Source organism: Emydura macquarii, unplaced genomic scaffold (assembly GCF_026122565.2).
Source record: "Emydura macquarii macquarii isolate MOO-44397 ecotype Brisbane River unplaced genomic scaffold, CSIRO-AGI_Emac_v2 contig_2897, whole genome shotgun sequence".
Taxonomy (NCBI): Eukaryota; Metazoa; Chordata; order Testudines; family Chelidae; genus Emydura; species Emydura macquarii.
Window position 1 is genome coordinate 23,844,328 of NW_027133034.1, and position 20,859 is coordinate 23,865,186.

Genomic DNA, 20,859 nt, shown 5'->3' on the forward strand with positions numbered 1-20,859 from the left:
TGGACACCTCTGACGCACATCAACAGTTCCTTGATGCACTCTGATCTAGTCTTGTTTCAAAGAGGACTAGATCAAAGCACATTAACAAAGTGTTAACGTATGTCAGCAGGACCCACAGGGGCAGTTAAATCTACACCCCATCTTACAGTGAACCAAATGTTTGTGTAAACAAGCCATGAAATAGTTCCGAGAAACAATCTTGCTCTATTTTCCTATTTACTTTATGCATATATGTTTTTGACAGCATTTTGTGTGTCAGTTTCAGTGTTCCCCTGCTTTGTGGGTCTTTCAGGCAGCAACAGGGAAGAATTAAAATATTTTGAGACACAGAAAAATGGATTATTTGTTATGAAATTATAAAAAATGTTTCAGGAAGAGGTGCACTACCTGAAACTCCTTCTAACTCATTTTTTGTAAGGATTGGATTTCAACTTCACATTGTCTCTTTGAAGAGAGGATACATATTCAATACTTTCATTTAAAAATTATTTGTTCTAAAATGTTGTACACAACCCTTTGGTGGTGAGTAACTGCACAATCTTACTGATGAAACTCTATCCTTCCCTCTTGTTTTGTTGTTTCCTTCACTGAATACTATGTGAAAGCATAAATTTTTGGGGACTATGTGTAATTTATACTGTAAGGTACCTAAGCACTCTTGCTATAAAATAATAGATAAAGGAAACTAAGCAGAGATCACAAATATCCAGACAACAGAGACCACACATACTCCAATTGGCCTTGTAATCATAAATCCTGACTTGGAACTTTTACACACAGTTGACTTAATAAATCCAATATTAAGTAACGGATGGTTAATAGAACCCATAACAGGGTGGTCTATAAAAAAAGTTTGAAAATACACTGAAATTTGCATTGGTGCTTAGCTGAAGTTTAGGTCTAATGTGTAAATGTTCTTTATTGAACCTTTTGAAAATAATTAAAGGTGAGGTAATGCAAATCTGGGATGCCAACTGCTTGTTGTCCACTTGATATGTAAGGCAGAAAAAAGTGCTAACAGAACATTGGGAATCATGAAGAAAGGGATAGATAATAAGACAGAAAATATGTTGTCTCTTTATAAACGCTTTGTACGCTTGAATCCTGCGTGCAGATCGGGTTGCCCCATCTCAAAAAAGATACGTTGGAATTGGAAAAGGTACAGAAAAGGGCAACAAAAATGATTAGCGGTTTGGAACAGCTTCCATATGAGGAGTGATTAATAAGACTGGGACTTTTCAGCTTGGAAAAGAGATGAATAAGGGGGTATATGATAGAGGTCTATAAAATCATGACTGGTGTGGAGAAAGTAAATAAGAAAGTGTTATTTACTTCTTCCCGTAACACAAGAATAAGGGGACACCAAATGAAATTAATAAGCAGCAATCTTAAAACGAACAAAAGGATATATTTCTTCACACAATGCAGAGTCAACATGTGGTACTCTTTGCCAGAGGATGTTGTGAAGACCAAGACTATAATAGGGTTCAAAAAAAGAACTAAAGTTTATGGAGGATAGGTCCATCAATGGCTTTAAGCCAGGATGGTCAGAGATGCAAAACCATGCTCTGAAGTGTCCCTAGCCCCTGCTTGCAAGAAGCTGGGGGGCTGGATCAGTTGATGATTACTGGTACTGTTTATTCCGTTTGAAGTACCTGGCATTGACCACTGCTGGAAGACAGGATACTAAGCTAGATGGACCATTGGTCTGACCCAGTATGGCCATTCTTATGTTATTCCTGAAAGCCTAGGAACATTAATCCAATCAACAGTTGGTCGGGTCTTTCTTCCCAATATTTACACTGTAGTGAGCACACCCTTTGGTCATCATGAACATTATAGTATTTTATTAAGGCATCCAGAAGACTCCAAGCCTAACCACCAAAACCTAAGTGTACTATACTTAACAACTTAGTATTTTTAAAATAAAATATGAAACTATAGAGAAACTACAAGAAACTCTCAATGGAAATGCAAAGCAAACACAACTGATGTCTGATAGATTAGTTTAATATTACAGCACCACTTCCCCTTGCAAAATGCTCAAGAGGCAGAGAAAGAAAAGCAAATCTACGCTACATAAAATGGAATGGAGAGGAGAGAGAAGGAAATTGACTCAGACACAACAGTTATAGAAAGAGAGATGAAAGGCTTGAAGATGTAAGTGGCAAGAATACCCAGGAAAGACGACAGTTTCATTTACTGTCTTGGTATCAGCCAAGGAAAAACTGTACACACACAATTATTCAAATCATGTCTAGGGGCTTGTCTATGCATATAGTGGTATCAGTTTAATTTGTGGTGAGATTTTAAACTGATTTAGTTAAACCAGTGCAAAAGGCTGTATGGATACCTTTATTTTGGTTTAAACCAAGTTCATTTGGGCTTAGTTTAAGGCCTTGTCTACACTAAAGTGTTGTCAACACACATCACAGCATTGATCAAAAAGCGCTAGAATTACAATGCTTGTGCCTGTCCACACAGCACTCGGTGTTGCTGAGGCACATCAACTGTTGATGCTCTAGCATTGACAGTGAGAGTGTGGGCAGCTATCCCACTGTGCAACTCGCCACCTTGTACCGCTGGGAGTTGTGGGAAGGTGGAGAGGATCGCAATGCATGATGGGTGCAAGCTCAACATCCCATGATGCAGTGATTTCCGTCCCATCATTCCATGGATTTCCGACTGTGTTTCATAGCATTTTTCAACAGCCCCCGTTTCCTGAGAGCCCACCATCTCTCTCTGAAAGGATAGAACCTGCATTGCTTTCCATTGATGTTGTCAATGTTCTGAACATATCACATTTGGTCATGCAGTATATCATGAGCTCCCAATCAGAACAGGAATCCGAAGCACATGACCTGCTGTGTGTCATGCAAACAAACACTGGATTACTGTTTTCATTCATGGAGCATCTGCACACGGTGCACCGCCGCTTTGGGGTGCATGAAAAAAGCACTGAGTGGAGGGATTGCATCATTAGGCAGGTCTGGGATGACAAGCAGTGGCTGCAGATCTTTTGAATGTGCAAATCCACCTTCATAGACCTCTGTGCAGAGCTTGCCCCTGCCCTATGGCACAAGGACACCAGAATAAGAGCTGCCCTCTTGATGGAGAAGAGCATGGCAATCGCTGTGTGGAAGCTGGCAACTCCCGACTGCTATCAGTTGGTCGCTAATCAGTTTGGAGTTGGGAAGTCCACTGTTGGCACTGCACGTGTGCTGGCCCATTAATCGCATCCTGTTACAAAGGACTGGGCATCTTGGAAATATGCGTGAAATAGTAGATGGCTTCACAGAGATGGGATTCCCTAACCGTGATGGGGCGATAGATGGCACGCCTATACCAATTTTGGCTCCGGACCATCTTGGAATGGAGTACATCCTAGAAAGGGGTACTTTTCTGTGGTACTGCAGGCACTTGTGGATCACCATGAGTGTTCACTGACATCATTGTGAGTTGGTCAGGGAAGGTGAATGACGCATGCTTGTACAGAAAGCTGCAAGCAGGGACTTTTTTTTCCAAACCAAAAGATTCCAACGGGGGATGCTGAAAAGACCATAGTGGTCCTTGGAGACCCAGGCTATCCCTTACTAATACGGCTAATGAAGCCTTATAAAGGCAATCTGGATAACAGCAAGTTGATAGCAGCTTGAGCAGGTGCTGAATGACCATTGAATGTGCATTTGGCAGATTAAAAACTCCCTGGTGATGCTTTTATGACAGGTTAGATCTAAAAGAGGAAAATATTCCTGTGATTACAGCCACCTGCTGTGTGCTCCATAATATTTGTGAAGCTAAGAGTAAAACATTTCCCCAAGTGGAGCAGAGGTAGATCACTTTGTGGCTGACTATGAACAACAAGATGTCAGGGTTTTTAAGAGGGGCACAACCAGAGGCCATTCAAATCAGGGAGAACTTGAGGAACCATTTTGACAATGAAAAACAATAAAGTGTCTTTGTAAACAGCACTTTACCATGCTATGACTGCTAGCAAGCTTGCACTGTGTATCAGTATAAGCTGCAGCCACCATATGCAAGAGACAAATAAAGATTGTTTATCCTTCACAGAGTATGTCTTTATTAAATAATTATTCACAACACACACAAAAAGCTGGACTGGAGGGGAGTAAACAGTGAGGGGCAGTGTGAGACATGACAGTTGGGTGTAAGTCCAGCTATCATTGTGGAAGCTGTCTGATGGGGTGAAGTGAATGGGGTACCAAGATGGGCTGGAGTTTGGTAGGAATGTGTGGGTAGAGTTGGGGAGGGCATGGAAAGCCGTTTTGGATTGGCTGCAAGCGGGGGGGTGAGCAACCATGAATTCAATCTGCAGTATAATGAGTAACTTTAGCAGCTCCGTTTGCTCCTCCACAGCTTTTATCATGTGTTCGTGACCTGCTATCACTTGTTCCTGATTTTCCCTCCTCTCCTACCTACCAATATTTTGATTTTTTGTCACACTGTATGCCCTTTTTTCTTTTTTTTCCCTCCTTGGAACATTTCCTCTTTGCTTCTCCATGGTCGTTTTCTTATCAACCACAAGCGCTTGGCAGGTGTAGAAAGGTTTCCCGTCAAAGGCACATTTGTAGAAGCACAATAAACAATTCACAGAAGTAAGACTGTCGGTGTATTACCAGCATTGATTCATTATTGTAAAATGTGCCTCTTTTTCACTGTCCCCTGGCAAGCGCACAGCTCGATGACCACCCAAAGCATGGTGAGTTAAGTCCAGGGGGAGGGGGCACTCAAGCTGGGGAAAAGGTTCTGGATGGTTGTTTCAGATATTGATGAAGGTAGACAGGGACAAAATTTCAAATTGTGCCACCATTTTCCACAGGCGGGGGCCATAGAAGCCGATATCTCACTCCTGAGAGTAAACAGTGAAGCCAGGATGCATCTCCTCCATGTGAGCAGCTTCAAACCGGGTCCCTATGCTGCTCACTTGTGTGCTGCTTTGGTCCCTTTACAAATGATAGTTGATTGGCATGGGAAAGTTTCCTACAATGGGAGAAGAAACAAAGCAGCTTTGCCAAACAATCTCCAGCAGAGGATTGGCAAGTACCTCCAGGAAAGTTTCCTAGATCTCTCTCTGGAGTATTCCTGTGAAATCTCGGTATGAATTAACACACTTTTTTACAGCACTGCCTAGCTGCATGGGGGAATAGGAAGCATATGCAAACACAGCTACTCTTGTGCATTTTCATCCCTTCAATCAGCTGCATAAAGTAACCAAGTAAAGGACAACTGTACCTCATGTAACTGAGCAGTATCACCACAAAAAAATCACTTACCAGAGCACCCCTCTCCTGCATGCTGCACGCCAGAGCTGGAGGGCTGGGACTGGCTTGAACTCTCCAGAGTCAAGAACAGGCAAGACATGACTCTCCATGTCACCAAACCACCCAACACCCTGCTCCACCCTCATCCTCCAACTCAACCTCCTCGTCCCACAACTTTTTCACTGGTGTTGAGTCAGGTGTCCGCTGTCTCCTGGCTTCTGGAGGTATCCTTGGGTCTCTGGGTGGTGGAGGTGGGGTCACTGCCAAGGATGGCTTCCAGTTTCTTATAGAAGCAGCAAGTCTTAGGCTCAGCACCAGAGCGACAGTTTGACTCCCTAGCCTTTTGGTACCTGTGCCACAGCTCTTTGATTTTTGCATAGCACTGGAGCACATCCCATTGATAGTCCTTCTCTGCCATGCCATGAGAAATCTGACTGTAGCTATCAAAGTTCCTTCAGCTAGAGTGCAGCTGGGACTTCACAGCCTCCTATCCCCAAACACTGATCAGATCCAGAAGCTCTGGTGTGCTCCAAGCGAGAGAGAACTTGATGCATGGAGCCACCATGGTCAGCTGGGAAGATGCGATGTGATCTCTATACACCAACCAAACATGAAGTGGAATTTCAAATATTCCTGGGATTTTATAGGGGGAGGGGCAGATGGCTGCAGGGCAGCAGAATTCAAACTGATGGCCAGAGTGGTCAGGATGGGCATTTTGGAACACTTTCTGGAGGCCATTTACCATGAAATAACCAAGTGCAGTGTCTACATTGACACTTTGTCACTAAAAGTTTGGCGCAAAAAGTTCTATGCTTCTCATCGAGGTGGTTTTATTTTGTTGCAAAACCAGGGGAGTTGGGTCGGCAGGGGAGTGGGGCAACTGTAGTGTGTACACCACTACTGTTTTGGTGCAAAAAGCTGACTGTGGTTGACAAAAGTCTGTAGTATAGACCAGCCCTAAGTCCGTTTAAGTTAAATTGGTGTAACTTTCCTGTGTAGAAAAGATCTTTGTTATAGGTTTAAGCTAAACTAAAACAAGATAGTATCTACACATAGGAGTGCACTGGTTCAGCTAAAGTCGTTCAACTAAACAAGTACAAATGTGTGTGTTGACAAAGCCTAAGATATAGTAATTGAAGATAACCACATGCAGTTTTGACATTTTTCCACCAGTAAAGATATATATATATAAACCTCAAAAGCTATATTTACAAAATAGTACAATGCACCTCATTTGGAATCCTGATGCTATAAAAATCCCTGAATCAAGGGAATTCTTACAGACAATGGTATTTCCAGCAACTGCATATGCACTCTTGGTAACAGCAGAAAACTATCATCATTAGATGGAGAAATTAGGTGAAGTGATAACTATTCTTTTCTTCAGAGGTATGATTGAAAAAGCGTTTTGTTCCCCCCACAGGAAAAAACAAAAAACCCCAAACTTTTAACATCCTTTGCTAAAGCCCACAGACTCAGTCTCTCCGTTCTAACCTTGGTTTGAATGTGAATTCTGTTTCCCTCCTTCCACATCTCTGTTTGCAGAGTCTGTCCTGGAAAGACGGGTTTTGAAAAACGGACCTACAAAAAGAAAGGGTTCAGACTGCCTTATTTATTTCTAAATAAAAACCATTCAGCAGTGGTACTGACTTGCATGTAACCAAATATGTATTTAGAATAGAAAATTAAATGAAATAGAGAAAAATGTTCAGAAAACATGTAATTGTCAAAGAAGATTATCTAGCAATATTTACAGAAACATACTAGCTACTCCATGAAAATACATGAAGTAGTAAGTAAAAGCAAAATGAGTAATCTGTCATTGTGGCAGTCTGCAGGAATAAACCTAAGGTTCTCTTCCACCTTAAAGAAAAGTAATTAATAGGAACTACTCCTTAATAGCTGAGTAATCAAGGAAGGGAAATTAACTGCTAAGAACAAACCTTAATTGCCTTGAATCTGGTCACATCATTATTTGCAAAGTGCTTCAAAACATGTCTGGCAGCAAAACCAAATGAACAAAGTCCATGCAGTATGGGTTTTTGAAATCCTATTAAAAAACAAAAACAAATTTTCATTTTTAATGTACAAGTTTCGCTCTCCTTTTTCAAGGACCTATATTTTTATATGCATCTTTATATTCAAATCATAAAAAATGTAGGACCTCAGGATATCATCAAGTCCAGCCTCTGTGATGCAGGAAATCTAGACCATCCCTGACAGGTGTTTTTCCAACCTGTTCTTAAAAACCGCCAAAGGGATTCCACAACCTCTTTTGGAAGTCCTTTCCAGAATTTAATTACCTTTTAGCTAGAAAGTTTTCCTAACATCTAACCTAAATCTCCCTCACTGTAGATTAAGCCCATTACTTTTTGTCGTATCTTCAGTGGACATGGAGAACAATTGACCATAGTCCTCTTTATAACAGTTCTTAACATGAAAGACAGTTGCCAGATCCCCCTCAGTCTTCTTTCTCAAGACTAAACATATCCAGTTTTTAAAACCCTTCCTAATAGGAAACCGTTTTTGTTGCTCTCCCCTGGACTCTCTCCAATTTGTCCACATCTTCCCTAAAGTGTGGTTCCCAGACTTGAACACAGTTGTCCAGCTGAGGATCCTATCGGTGCCATGAAGAGCAGGACAATTACTTCCCGGGTCTTACATACAGTGCTCCTGTTAATGCACCCCAGAAAGATATTAGCCTTTTTTGCAACTACATCACATTTTTTATTCATATTCAATTTGTGATCCTCTATAACCCCAAGATGCTTTTCAGCAGTGCTACTGCCCAGCCAGTTATTCCCCATTTTACTGTTATGTATTTGATTTGTCCTTCTTAAGTGAAATACTTTGCACTGGCCTTTGCTGAATTTCCACATGCTGATTTCAGATCAATTCTCCAATTTGTTATGGTTGTTTTGAATTTTTATCATGCCCTCCAAAGTGTTTGCAGCTTCTCCCAGCCTCCACATGTTTTATAAGCAAACTCTTCACTTTATTACCCAACACATTAGTGAAAATATTGACCCCTGTGAACCATTGATAACTACTCTTTGAGTAAGATCTCTCTAGGAGTTGTGCACCCACTTTATAGTAATTTCATCTAGACCGCATTTCCCTAGTTTGCTTATGAGAATGTCCTGTGGGACTGTCCCAAAAGCCTTACTAAAATCAAGATTTATAACATCTACTGCTTCCCCACTATCCACTAGCACAGTAACCCTGTTAAAGAAGTAAATTAGTTGGTTTGGCATCGTTTTTTCTTGACAAATCCATGCTGGCTTTTCCTCATAACCCTGTTATCTTCTAGGTGCTTACCAACTAATTGTTTAATAATTTGTTGCAGTATCTTTCCAGGTATTGAAGTTAGGCTGACTGACCTATAAGTCCCCAGATCCTCTGTTCCCCTTTTTAAAGATAGGGCAATGTTTGCCCTTTCTCCAGTCCTCTAGGACCTTACCCGTTCTCCATGAATTTTTGAAGGTAAGTGCTAACAGTTCCAAGATTACTTCACATAATTCCCTATGTACCCTAAGATGAATTACTTCATGGGGCCCTGCCAGCTTGAATACTAATTTAACTTAACAGGTTAAATAATATTTAGATATTTCCCTATTTTGGCTTGCATTCCTTCCCCTCTTTGTTAATATTAATTATTAATATTAATTAATATTAAGTTCATTGTAAATGAGACACAGAAATAGAGAGCTGGAGAATATCCCGATAAAATAGCTTTTATTATAATTTATTATGCATCTTATAGTAATACGAGTTCCAATCAGAATTGCAGCCCATTGTGACAGATGCCACACAAGACACAGAAGTAGACACGATTCCTGTCCTGAAGAGTTGACAGTCTAAGGAAGCGGGGAGACGTTCAAATACATAATATTTTGATAAGCAAATATATAACTTCTATGATTTTATATATATTGGAGCTACTTACCTCCAATATATGGAGGTTGCCTGGCACTTCCCATCACAAGATGCTGTTTTCAGATGCTTATAGCTTTACCCACTTTAACTGTTTTGGCTGAAATTCTCTATGCTGGATATCTGCTTCAAAATGAATTATTTAGGAAAAATACAGCCAAAACAATTCAGCCATTTCATATTTTTCCCTTAGAGTGAGGCTAGGGAAAATAAGTTATTTTATCTACATTAAAAATGTCTAGCAGCCTTTCTTAGAACAGCACTAGTGGCCACTGGAATTGGAAGAAGGAGTTGAAAATTGGCAGGGGGTAGCCCTTGTGTTAGCAATGTGACTTTTGCCATTCCTCTGAAAATCCACTCAAATTTGTCCAAGTTATAAATCTTTGAAAAAAGATAGTTCGCACATACTCAGTACGGACTTGCCAGAGCTTAACATCTCTGTTAAAATCTCTGAAGCATGTTCAATACACTCACAGCAACAGGACTGTGCAGGCACCAACCCCTCAACTGAACACACTGCCTTCTGGGTCAGGGCCTCAGGGAAAGCCAGACTTTCTCTGTAATGGCCGGGCCGTCACGCACATGCCAGGCACTGTAATTAAGAGCAGGAAGCCTGTCTCTCCTGTGCTCTCAATGTACTCCTGCTGCCACTCAGAGGTCTTGATCCCGCAATTCATGATCACAACCTCCTATATCAGCAATGTTGTTTGTACTGGAACAATGAATCAGTCATTCAATATGAAGCAGCTCATGGGTACATGAGACAGAACTTTCACAAGCTGGAACTCAAGCTGAACTTAAACTATGGAACTCATTTATGCAAGAGATAAACCACTTTCAGAGCTAAACGCAAAACTCACTTCTTCAGTTTTGCCTCCTTTCATTACTTTTTTCATAAACACACGCAATTACTTACAAGCGCTCAAAAACTTATAAACCCATCAGGCTATTTCTCCTACAGACTAGGATGAAAGTGAGAATGCTCAAGAGATCAATATTATTTCTAATTTTGAATACTTGGGAGCTGCTCAGACAGAATACTTATGGGGACCTGTCATGGAGTCCACTCACAACATGTGGCACCTCCTTCTGGTGGCTCTGAAGATTAGCTCTTGCCCTCCTCTGGTGGGGTCTCTACCTATTGTCTCTTTTACCCTGTGGCCCCTCTCACTGTTGGAGCTGGAGCTTCCTGTTCATGGCTTGGCCTTCCAGCCAGGTCACTAAAGGTCCTCCCCTTCCAGAAAAATCAAAGTCCTTCTGGACCAGCCATCCAGCTGGCGTCTCCAGTGCCCTGCACCAATTCCCAGTGGCTGGTAGGGGAACCCAGGCCCACCCTCTACACTGGGTTCCAGACCAGGGACCTTACAACAAGCAACCGAGGTCTGTACATTCCTACCCCTTAATGCTGTTTCCCTGGGCTTCTTCCTACTTATCGGGCTTTCCCCTCTTTTGGGGTTTGCCAGCCCAAGCTTCCTCCTCCCAGGGAGTTACTGTAAATTACTTCCTTGCAGCCCTTTGCTGCTCACAGCTCTTGGGCTTTATACAGGCCCCCTCCTGTTCCTACCCAGCTGAGCCCATTTCCAATTAATGGCTTGCTCCCTATCTCCTTCTTCAGGGGCAGCCTGGGCAGTTAATTGGCCTGCATCTCCACCTTAACCCTCCAGGCCTGGTATGGGGTGGGGTATCCAACACAGGACCATACAAGTGCATCGATATTATATAAAAATACCGCTTCTGTGACAATATTTGTGAGTTTCAAATTCATTATCCTGGAATGCCTGAGCACATAAGCTTAACATTTGCTTTCTGTGTGCATTTGTGAAAAAGAAACTTGATCATTTAAAATGTTCATGGGAAGTGAAAACAAAAAGGATATGAGCTTGTCCAAATCAAATTCACTGTAAAATTTAACACTAGTTGGTAATATTTTCAGGTATTTATATTCAGCTCATTAATAACTTTATATTTAATTTATGCACATGGCAAAGGCACTGATCAAGACCTTGTCTCAAATGCAGTGTGGCTGTTCCTTAGGTTCTGTCAGATGAAGAGATACCCTCTGCTACCACGTTAATTTGGCTTTAAAAAAAAAAAAAAAAAAAAAAAAACTACTTGCACTATGTGCAAGTCTGGGTTTGTGGCAGCAAAGGAGTGGTGAAAAATCTGTGATTTTTTTCTTTTGTAAGGATGTTTTCTTAATATTGGTCCCTCAACATATAAACACAGGCACTTACTCAGAGATAAAATAGTCTCTCCCACAGGCCACTCTGAGTGGAATTGTAGGATTCTATTTAAATACTCAACCTGCAGCAGCTGGGCAACACAAACCCCACAATTAAGTGGATCAGTTCAATCTTCTCGTGGATTGTAGAGAAATTTAACAACAAATAATAAATAACTAATATATGTAAAGTACTAACAATCAGTGCAGAGCTGTACAAAACAAAAATTAAAGTCCCTTCCCCAAAAGAAGCTTACAGTCTAAAAGTGAGTCCTGGCTATACCAAGATGCACTGGGAGATGCAGAGTTAACTTAAGTGTTTCCTTTTTTTTTTCCTTGTTGAGGTAAAGCACTAACATGAGTTAGTGTTTTTGGAAGCAGTGAGTCTTTAGAAGAGATCTGAATGAGGAGAGGACAGGAGTTTGGTATATTAACATTGGAAGGGGATTCCAGGACTGTCATGTTAATGTGTTTCAATAGCCATGCAAATATTATTTTACAGAGACACAAAGACACACAGAGATTTTTAAATCAATTTCAAGGTTGACTCAAACTCTTATCTCCCTGAGCAAAGTCAAGCTGTATGATCAGTAAGACCAAGGAATCAAACAGCGAAAGTAGATTTAAACAGATGTTTGTAAAAACACAAACAGTTCTTAGCTAATTAGTTTCCATTCTATCCCAGGCAATATCATCAACGAATAATTCCTGATATTATCTAGTTTGGCATGTGAAATTAGCAAACCGACCAACTCTATCGCTAGTGATAATTCTCAGAACAGTTTTGTAGAAGTGGCTTCAAAAGGATATCACATTAACTTTTTGAACTAAAACAGTAAACCGCAGATTACAACCTTTAAGTTAGTGGGAAAGCTAGGGAAAGTGGCAGAATGGGATGTAAGGAAGCGCCAACAGAAAGATGAAAGACCAGCTTTTCCTCAAGGGGGGGGAGGGGAAGGATTGCACATAAACTGTAGCCAAAAGCAGCAATGCTGTTTAAAAAAAAGTGTAGTGCTGCATATTATTTTGACTGATAAAGAGGACATTTAATGTTAAGCTTCAAGAAGAAACATTAAAAAGAGCTGGGGTTTGTTTTTCACAACATCCCTCAAATTTGTTGACTAAATGACAAACTTAAAAACATAATTTTCACATAATATCAATCATTCCCAAACCTAGCACTATTAAAAAAAAGTGTTCCTTGAAGCTCACCTCCAAGAGCAGCAAAACTAGGTTCAATGTGTAAAGGATTCCAATCCCCACTGAGCCGATACAAGGCAGCCTGTGGAAACAGAAAAACAAGAAAGGAAAATTAGTCAGGGTTGGTAAAAATCTAGCATGAGTCACATGTTGCCTGTGATTGTGGGAGAAATTCATCACAATCTGCTTAGCTGGTGTTCTGATACTGCAATCTATAATGAACAAGCAAAAATACACATTAAATGTTATTTTCAACACCTGCCACTGTTCAGAAACAATTCCCAAAGATGCAGGGAAGAGTGCCAACAACTGAATCTGGATTTGGTACATGACTGAAAAGTACAATTGCCAAAGGGGAAGAAAAAAAATGTACTGTGGTGGTACATCAATCCAATCACAGACAAACTTGACGAAGGCCTGGTCTACACTGGCAATGGAGGTCAAGGTAATGCCGCTTACGTCAATTCCCTAAAGTATGCGTCTCCACTGGCATGTAAGTTCCACCAATCTAAATCACGGTAAAATTCGACCTAATAAAACCACCTCTGCAAGTGGCATAGTGCTGAAATTGAATTCCATGGGTCAAATTAGCATCAGTAGGCAGAGTGCAATATAAATCAACATCATTGGCCTCCAAGAGATATCCCATAATGCTCTGTTGTGACCGCTTTGGACATTCGCGCTCTGCCGTAATGTGGTCACATAAACAGGAAATAGCTCCTCCCCGCAAGCCCCAGGAAATTATGAATTCCCTTTTCCGGTTTGATCAGCATGGAGAGAACTTTGTAGCTAATTGCTCATGGCGACTGCATGGCCCAAACGTGCTCCAGCATGGAGTCAACCAGAGGTCTTGGATCTCATTGGTCTATGGGGCGAAGAGTCTGCTGGCTCAGTTCCGAGCCAGCAAAAAAAATTTGGATATCCATAAGAAGATATCTTATGGCATGTTGGAGAAGGTGCACAACAGGGACGCACAGCAGTGCTGCGTCAAGATCAAAGAGCTGAGGCAGGCTTATCAGAAATCTAGGGAAGCTAAAAGCCATTCTTGCTCCTCGCCCAAAACATGCCACTTTTACAAGAAGCTGCATGCGATTCTCAGTGGTGACCCATCACTGTGCCACCATGCAGCTTCGATACCTGCAAAGAATCCCAGTCCAGGATGAACAAGGAGGACTCTGGGAGGAGGAGAGCAGGCTGAAGAAGAGCGGGGTATCCATTCTCCCTGAGAGCCAGGACCGGTTCATTTCCCTAGAGCAGCCCAGCCACACCCAGGACAGCGGAACTGATCGAGATGCCGGGGAAGGCACATCTGGCGAGCGTGGGGGGCAAATCTCATTTTTGTGGTTATGTCCCCAGTCCAGCTTCTTAAAAGGAGTTTTTGTTTTTGAGGGGATGGGTTACCCCCCGGAGACCGATATCACATATGGTCACCTAGGGAAGATGGTGCAAGTTTAAAATACCCGACCAATATAATCACTCCGTATTATTCCTCTGCCATGGACGGTGTCTCTAGGCACCTCCACAGGACAATTCCTAGTCATGGTATTGTTGCTATGGGTGTTATGGGTCGGAACACTGGTTGCCCTATGTTTTTTGCCACTACACTTCACCCACAGTGTCCTCTAATCTATTTTGCCCACCTCCTTGCAAACCGATCTTTGGCATGTTACAAAGTAGCCCAGTGATCCCTCTCCTTGCTCATGTGTGGATTGTGGATTTTAGTGCTAATGAAGCCTCTCTATAACAAATGCAACGGCCTCTTGCTTACCATGACTGTGCGACCCTTCCAAGATGTACAGATTGGAATGCGGGTCTGACTTCGCCTCGTGAACATGAAGGGGAGTTCTTTTTACATTGTAACATTTCTTTTACTACTTTGGGTCAGCTAACACTGGCAACTTTGAGCTTTGCTTTTCTTACATTCAACACTTTGGCCTTCAGCCCACCTTGCAGAACTCCTGCTAAAAGACTTTCCCAAATTAGAAAGCGGGGAAAAAAAACCCACGGGATGACATGTTCAGCAAACTAATGAACATCTCTGCGGCTGCTGACACAGAGCTCAGAGCCTGGAGGATGCCCTCATCTGAAAAACTAGACATGGACATGGAACACAGAGGATCAGCGCAGGAGCAGGAGCATGATACGCAACAGGAGATGTTGCATATTATGAGGGATCAATCCGACATGCTGAGGTGTCTGGTAGCGCTCTAGGAAGAGCAGCGACAGGACAGACTCCCTCTGCAGTCTCTCCAAAACACTCACCCGTCTACCACTTTGTTGTCAGATCCCACCCCCAGCGCTCTAGGAGGAGGCTGAGCAGGGTGCAGTACGTGCTGCACTCCACACCGGTGGAGGCGAGTAGAAAGATGCAACAGCTCCTTTAAGAATTGCATGCAACCACAGTTGCTTGCACAGTGACACTTTACCATGTTAACTTATCTTCCTTTCCCCCCACTGAAATGGGTCACAAATAAAACTTTGCAGCTTTAAAAAAATCTGTCTTTATTCATTCATACTTTGGGTGGGGAAAAAAGGGGAAGAAGCTGCTGGTGCGAGGGTGGAAGATGGGAAAGAAAGGCACAGCAGAGACATACATTACTGCGGTTAACTGCAAAACTGGTTTTTCAATGCTTCCTGTAGGCGAAGTGTCCCGTGGGTTGTTCTGAGCATAGCACTGGAATCTGGCTTCGCAAAATTTGCAGCCAGCCTATCAGCCTCCACGGCCCAACCCTGGGGGAACTTTTCACCCTTTGTTTCACACAAATTATGGAGCACACAGCATGCAGATATAACTGATGGGATGTTCTTTTCACTGATGTCAAGCCTAGTGAGTAGACATCTCCATCTGGCTTTTAAACGCCCAAATGCACATTCCTCCACCATTCTACACTTGCTGAGCCTGTTACTGAAATGCTCCTTCTCGCTATCCAGGTGTCTGGGGTAGGGCTACTGGCATTTCAACATCCCCAATATTTATTTTTTGGTCAGGGAAGAAAGTAACATCACTAGTTTCCATGCTGCAGCTCCTATCTCACCTTTGAAAATACTGCAGGATAAGCTGTGAGGTATTTGTGATGCTCATAATGATAGTGCAGAGCTGAGTAGGCTCCATGCGTCTCCAGCAAGAGAGTGCGCGTGGAATAGAAAAACGGCATGATAAAGCATTGCAGTTTGTTTGGGACAAGAAGGGAGGGAGCACGTTGCATCATGGGACAACAAGCTTCCCAAAAGTCTCTATGGCTAGTTGCACTGTGGGATAGCTACCAACAGTGCACTGCTTTGAATGTCGACCCAAGCATGGCTAGTGAGGATGCAAGAGCCCGACACAAGGAGCATAGTGTGATTACACTCCTGCAACTTCTAAAATTTGGCGGGTTAATGTTAATGGGTTGTTAATGGGCCACTTCACCTTGAGTGGTCCCTTAGAATATATGCTAGCTGCTTATGCTAAACTATCTTTTTATCTTGTTTTAGCTGTGACACAGTGTGCGCCTTTCTCAGACCCGATTTTGTCTAACTGTTAAAGTGTTTTACCTTTCTTCCCCATTCATCATAATGGAAATGTTCTCAGTTACAAAAAGCAGAAGACGTAACTAGATCAAACACAGTGGGTTAGTTCAGGTTTAATGCAACCAAGTTGGACCTGTCAACAATTTCCTTTCATTGAAGGAAGTCTTTTGTCTCATTATATGAATAGCATTCTACAACAAAGGCAGATTTAAAAAAAAAAAAAAGCCTTGTTAGCTTCGCTTTCCACGATCCTACAATGATGATAATATTTCCTGGAGTCTCCAGTGATAACATAAAAAAGCGATCCATCCTTGGAATTTGACAAGTCAATTGATTAGGAGTACTAGATTGAAGTCGGTCATAACATGGTTAGATTGTTCTCCAATTAATAACAAACTGTCAAGTCTCATTTCCTAACAATTTAGGAGTCCTGCCAGATCACAAAAGGAAAGGCGATATTCAACATGTCCATGCCAATTTTTCAATCTTGCCTGCAGACTACAATAAAGGTCACTGGTAAAGCTAACAGAAAAGGAAGCCAGCTATCCATTTATACATTCTCCCTTCTGCCTAGAAAGGGGAATTTTGTCTAATAGCGTGTAACTTTTTCTTTGCCTAAAAATACACATGCCAAAAACCACAGTTTCACTAATGAATAGCAGCAGTCAAACATCCCTTATGCAGGAAAAAAGCTGAATGCCCGAACAAGACTCTGGATCTATAGATTTCCAAGTATTGTGTTCTGACATGAGGGTACTACAGAGCTCTCTTATCCATGCCACCAAGATCAGCTAGTAGCACCGATACAGGCTCTGATCTAGAAAAGTACTTAAGTACATGCTTAAGTGACTAGTTGAATAGGGAAGTTAAGCATATCTACTTAAGTGCTTTGCTGAACCAGGGCCTTAAGCATTCAAAGTTATGTTTATCACCTATTTTTGCAGAGTAAGTTATGGGAAGGAGGAATGGGAAGGCAATATAAACCAGTACAAATATAAGTTTTTAATGTACTTTTCACATAATAAATCCTTCTGTTCACTTTAGAGGAAGAGATATGTGAAACAAGTATTTTATGTATCAGTATAAGCAATTTCCAATAACCTGAATATTTTTATGAAAACCCAGTACACAAATTATTCCATTCTTTGAGCAGATACATGCTGTAGGAAATCTCAATCTATACTTATCCAGAAAACATTTCCTTTTCAACACTAGCCCCCATGAATAGAATATTCTTCTAAGTCTGCTCCACTAAGACACTACAGTCTTCATTCAAATTTCTCCTTGACCTTTTTTCTCATGCCCTTAACAACTATTGTTAAAAATGTTTATTTGAATCACTTAGACATGCATAAACCCAAACTAATTAACTGCATGATTTCCTACAGTACCCCCTGCCCTTCCTCACTCCACTCCATCCTTTCTTTCCCATTTATCCCACAATACCTTTCGTCAGGTCTAAAATTAGACTGTGAACTCTTTGGGACAGGGACCAAATCTATGTGGTTTTAGATAACTTTTTGTCACTTTAAAACAATAAAATACCGCCACTACTAGCAATGTACAAAAATTCTTTTAAATAGAACCTCTGTTAAACTGAAAAGTTATCCTAGGTTTGTGAAGCTTTACAAATGAAATAAATATTTGTATGGATGGGTGAAGAAGAAAGCGGTCTGTTGGTTATGTAAAGCATTTAGTTTTAATAAAATGGCCAGTAGCACAATATATTCCTCCACCTTCACTATCTTACAATGCAGAACAAATCCTAGTGTAATCCAAATTCACAATCATCTTTATGCCTCCGTCGAAATTCACAAAATTATATTTCTAGCTGCTCCCCCAGCAGGGATAAATCCAGGAAATGTAAAAAAAATCACACATTTTGAAACTGGAATCATAAAATTTAATGAACTTTCTAAATAATTTGCTATTATTAGGTGCTCACTTCACAATTTCAAGGAACTAACAGGGCAACATTCTTTGAACACTAAAGCCTCCAGACAAATTAAGAAAACATCACATCCTTGCTATGGCCTCATTCCACTATGTTCTGCCTGTATTGTCTTTTGTTTTTAAGCAAATCTTCATGGCATGCTCTCAGCATTTGTGAGCCAACAGCAGCATTTAATTCTCTCCATCATGAAACAAATTATTCATGCTACAAACAACAAGAGTCACCTGCGGCTTCCGGGAGGCTCTCTTGTGCTGTCCTCTGAAGTTAGTGTAAATTTACATGTTTTCAGGGAACGCTACATAGCACCCTTCAGAGAGCAAGGCAGAGAGTCAACATTAGTCTTTTAACCACTTTCCCCTCTCCAAGTACTCTATTCTTTCCAGAATCTTCTCTTGCATGTTGCTGTATCATCACATCCTCCCAAAAGGTGCTACCAACTATTACATGCCACCCTCTGAAAAATTCCTTCCCATTTTGTACACCTTGATTTGTTTTATTAAAAATAAAGAAAGAGCCATGCAGAAATAATCACTATGTATTCTAATTAAAGAGAACACCTTTATTTTTGCTTTTGTTTGGGGTGGGGAGGTTCCAATTAATTGCACCAGAACTCCAGGATCTAATCATCATTTCATACAAAGAAAGGCACTCAGGGGAGAGAACAAGAAAACTGTATGGTCAGCCTCACAGAGTGCTACAGAGTATCACTTTGAGGGGTAAAGGAATAAGAGGTTATAGAGTTCCCTGGGAAGGAGCAAATCTCACCCCTATCCCCCAAATCCATGGCGGCAGACAGACCCACCCCTGCTCTTCCCGGCTGAGTCTCCTTGGGGCTGATCAAAGGGAACCCAGAGAAAGCAGGATTATTTCCTGCAGAAATATCTGATGGGTTATTAGGAGATATTGCTGTGAATTAAGGCCAGTCCACTGGTCAGCAAAGCTGTATGGAGTTCTATGTATTGATACAGCTGGGCCTCTGTAAGAGCACTTGTATAGCCGCCTTGTCGGTAGCAGAGAGCTCTCCCGCCAACATAATAAAACCACCTAAAGAAGCAGCAGTAGCTATGTCAGTGGGAGAGGTCTCCTGCCAACATAGCGCTGTCCACACAAGCACTTATACTGGCAAAATTTATGTCGCAGGGGTGGGGTTTTTTCACACCCTCAGAGACAAAAAGTTTTTCTGGTGTAAGTGCTAGTGTAGACAAGACCTAAGCTCTCCAGGCTCCCAAGAGGCTTTAACTTGAGCTGCTAACCTAAGCTAAAAGCTGAGATGCTGTGCCTTCACTGTTGTTTTAAACCAAGTCAGTCAACTTGGATTAGCTAGCCCAAGGTAAGAGGAAACCACTTTTTTTTTTTTTTTTTTTTTTTTTTTTTTTTTAACACAACAAAGACATGCCCTCTCACCTCCAATTTGCAATTCAGAGTTCCTGCGCTTCACCTGTTTACAGGAACAATCATAGCAACAACAGCAGCATTTTGAGTCAGAAATCATCACTCAGACAGCTGTTAAAATGGGATGAAGTTGGGGGAAATGGGAGACAAATAGATTAAGAGGCAGAGGGTTTTTTATGTACTAGATTTTGTCTCAATATATTATACTTTCTCAATATTTGGAATGCACTTATTTTCCTTTCACAGTATCTAAAGCAAAAAATGTTTCATTTCAAAGATCACTGACCTGTAACAAAAATTAGTATTGCACATACATTTTTATCAATACTATACCCCACGGTGCTCCTATTTAGATTCAGCACTGCCATACTATCCAGGCTTTAAAGATTAACCGGTCCTCTACTAGCAAGATGTACAACAGTACCAATGACAAAGGAATCAGAGGGGGAGTGGGGCCCACAATGAGGTTCATGGGCTATGCCCTGGTGATAACTCTTCTCAGCTTCACATCAACAACACAGCCCATAAACTTCCAAGTATAAAATATTGAAACTGTCATGCCAGTTAAGGTCCATCTAGACCAGTATCTGTTGGTATCAGAGAAAGCCTCAATAAGTCCCACTTTAAACAATTCTATAAAAACCCATTCATAGAGCAAATTTCTTTATAACCTCTTTCGGTATGTGATTGTGACTCCTCTACTGTGAACACTCTTCAGTGGGATTAGTTCAGCATAGGATGGAAAGGCTTTGAAGCCCATGTTTCAAGTCTATCATGATAAGGAGCACTGTACAGAGGGGTTTATAAAGGTGAGTCAAACCAGGAGAGTTTGGTCCAGATGGGTTGGATCAATTCACAGCTGCTGAATATGGCAGATGGCTCTGAGGTGGTTCTGGAGACTTTGGAAGTCCTGAAAAAGTTATCCAGAGCTAACAACTAGCAGGTTCGATACTTGCCAGGTTCTGTCTCACTGCCAGGAGTGGCAAGAGGATGTGTCATGGCCAACCTGCCCTTTATGCCCTTGTACGGGAGCATGAGGCAGCACAGGGTGCATGCACAGCCCTGACAGATACTGGTATTCAAAAAAAAATTCCAGTCATTATTCAAATGAGGACCTACAGTGGGGTCCACACTGCCACATGATAAAAGAAGAACCTGTTATCCTCTGCCTGGGCCAGCCGCTAGAGGGTAATAAGACATAGCTATGAAACCCATTGCCACAGGGTATTTGCCAGACGGCAGACAAATGTTGAACCTCATAAATAACAATTTCAAATCCAGATGCTGGAGGGGAATGTTCTCTAGGGGTTACAAACCATTTTGCTCTACCCCCCCTAGTATGCCCCCTCACCCCAGTCTGTCCCTAT

At 41.6% G+C, this 20,859-nt stretch overlaps 1 protein-coding gene across 2 annotated transcripts in view; it reads right to left on the reverse strand.

Annotated features, from left to right (window-relative positions):
• Positions 1-20,859, reverse strand: part of HSD17B4 (hydroxysteroid 17-beta dehydrogenase 4) — a 115,912-nt gene that overhangs the window by 31,686 nt on the left and 63,367 nt on the right. For both annotated transcript variants that reach the window (XM_067568589.1, XM_067568588.1), the window contains 3 exons: positions 12,649-12,718; positions 7,226-7,332; positions 6,777-6,863 (listed from right to left, as the gene is read on the reverse strand). In XM_067568589.1, coding sequence (XP_067424690.1) covers positions 6,777-6,863; positions 7,226-7,332; positions 12,649-12,718 — 264 coding nt within the window. The remainder of the gene's footprint in view (positions 1-6,776; positions 6,864-7,225; positions 7,333-12,648; positions 12,719-20,859) is intronic.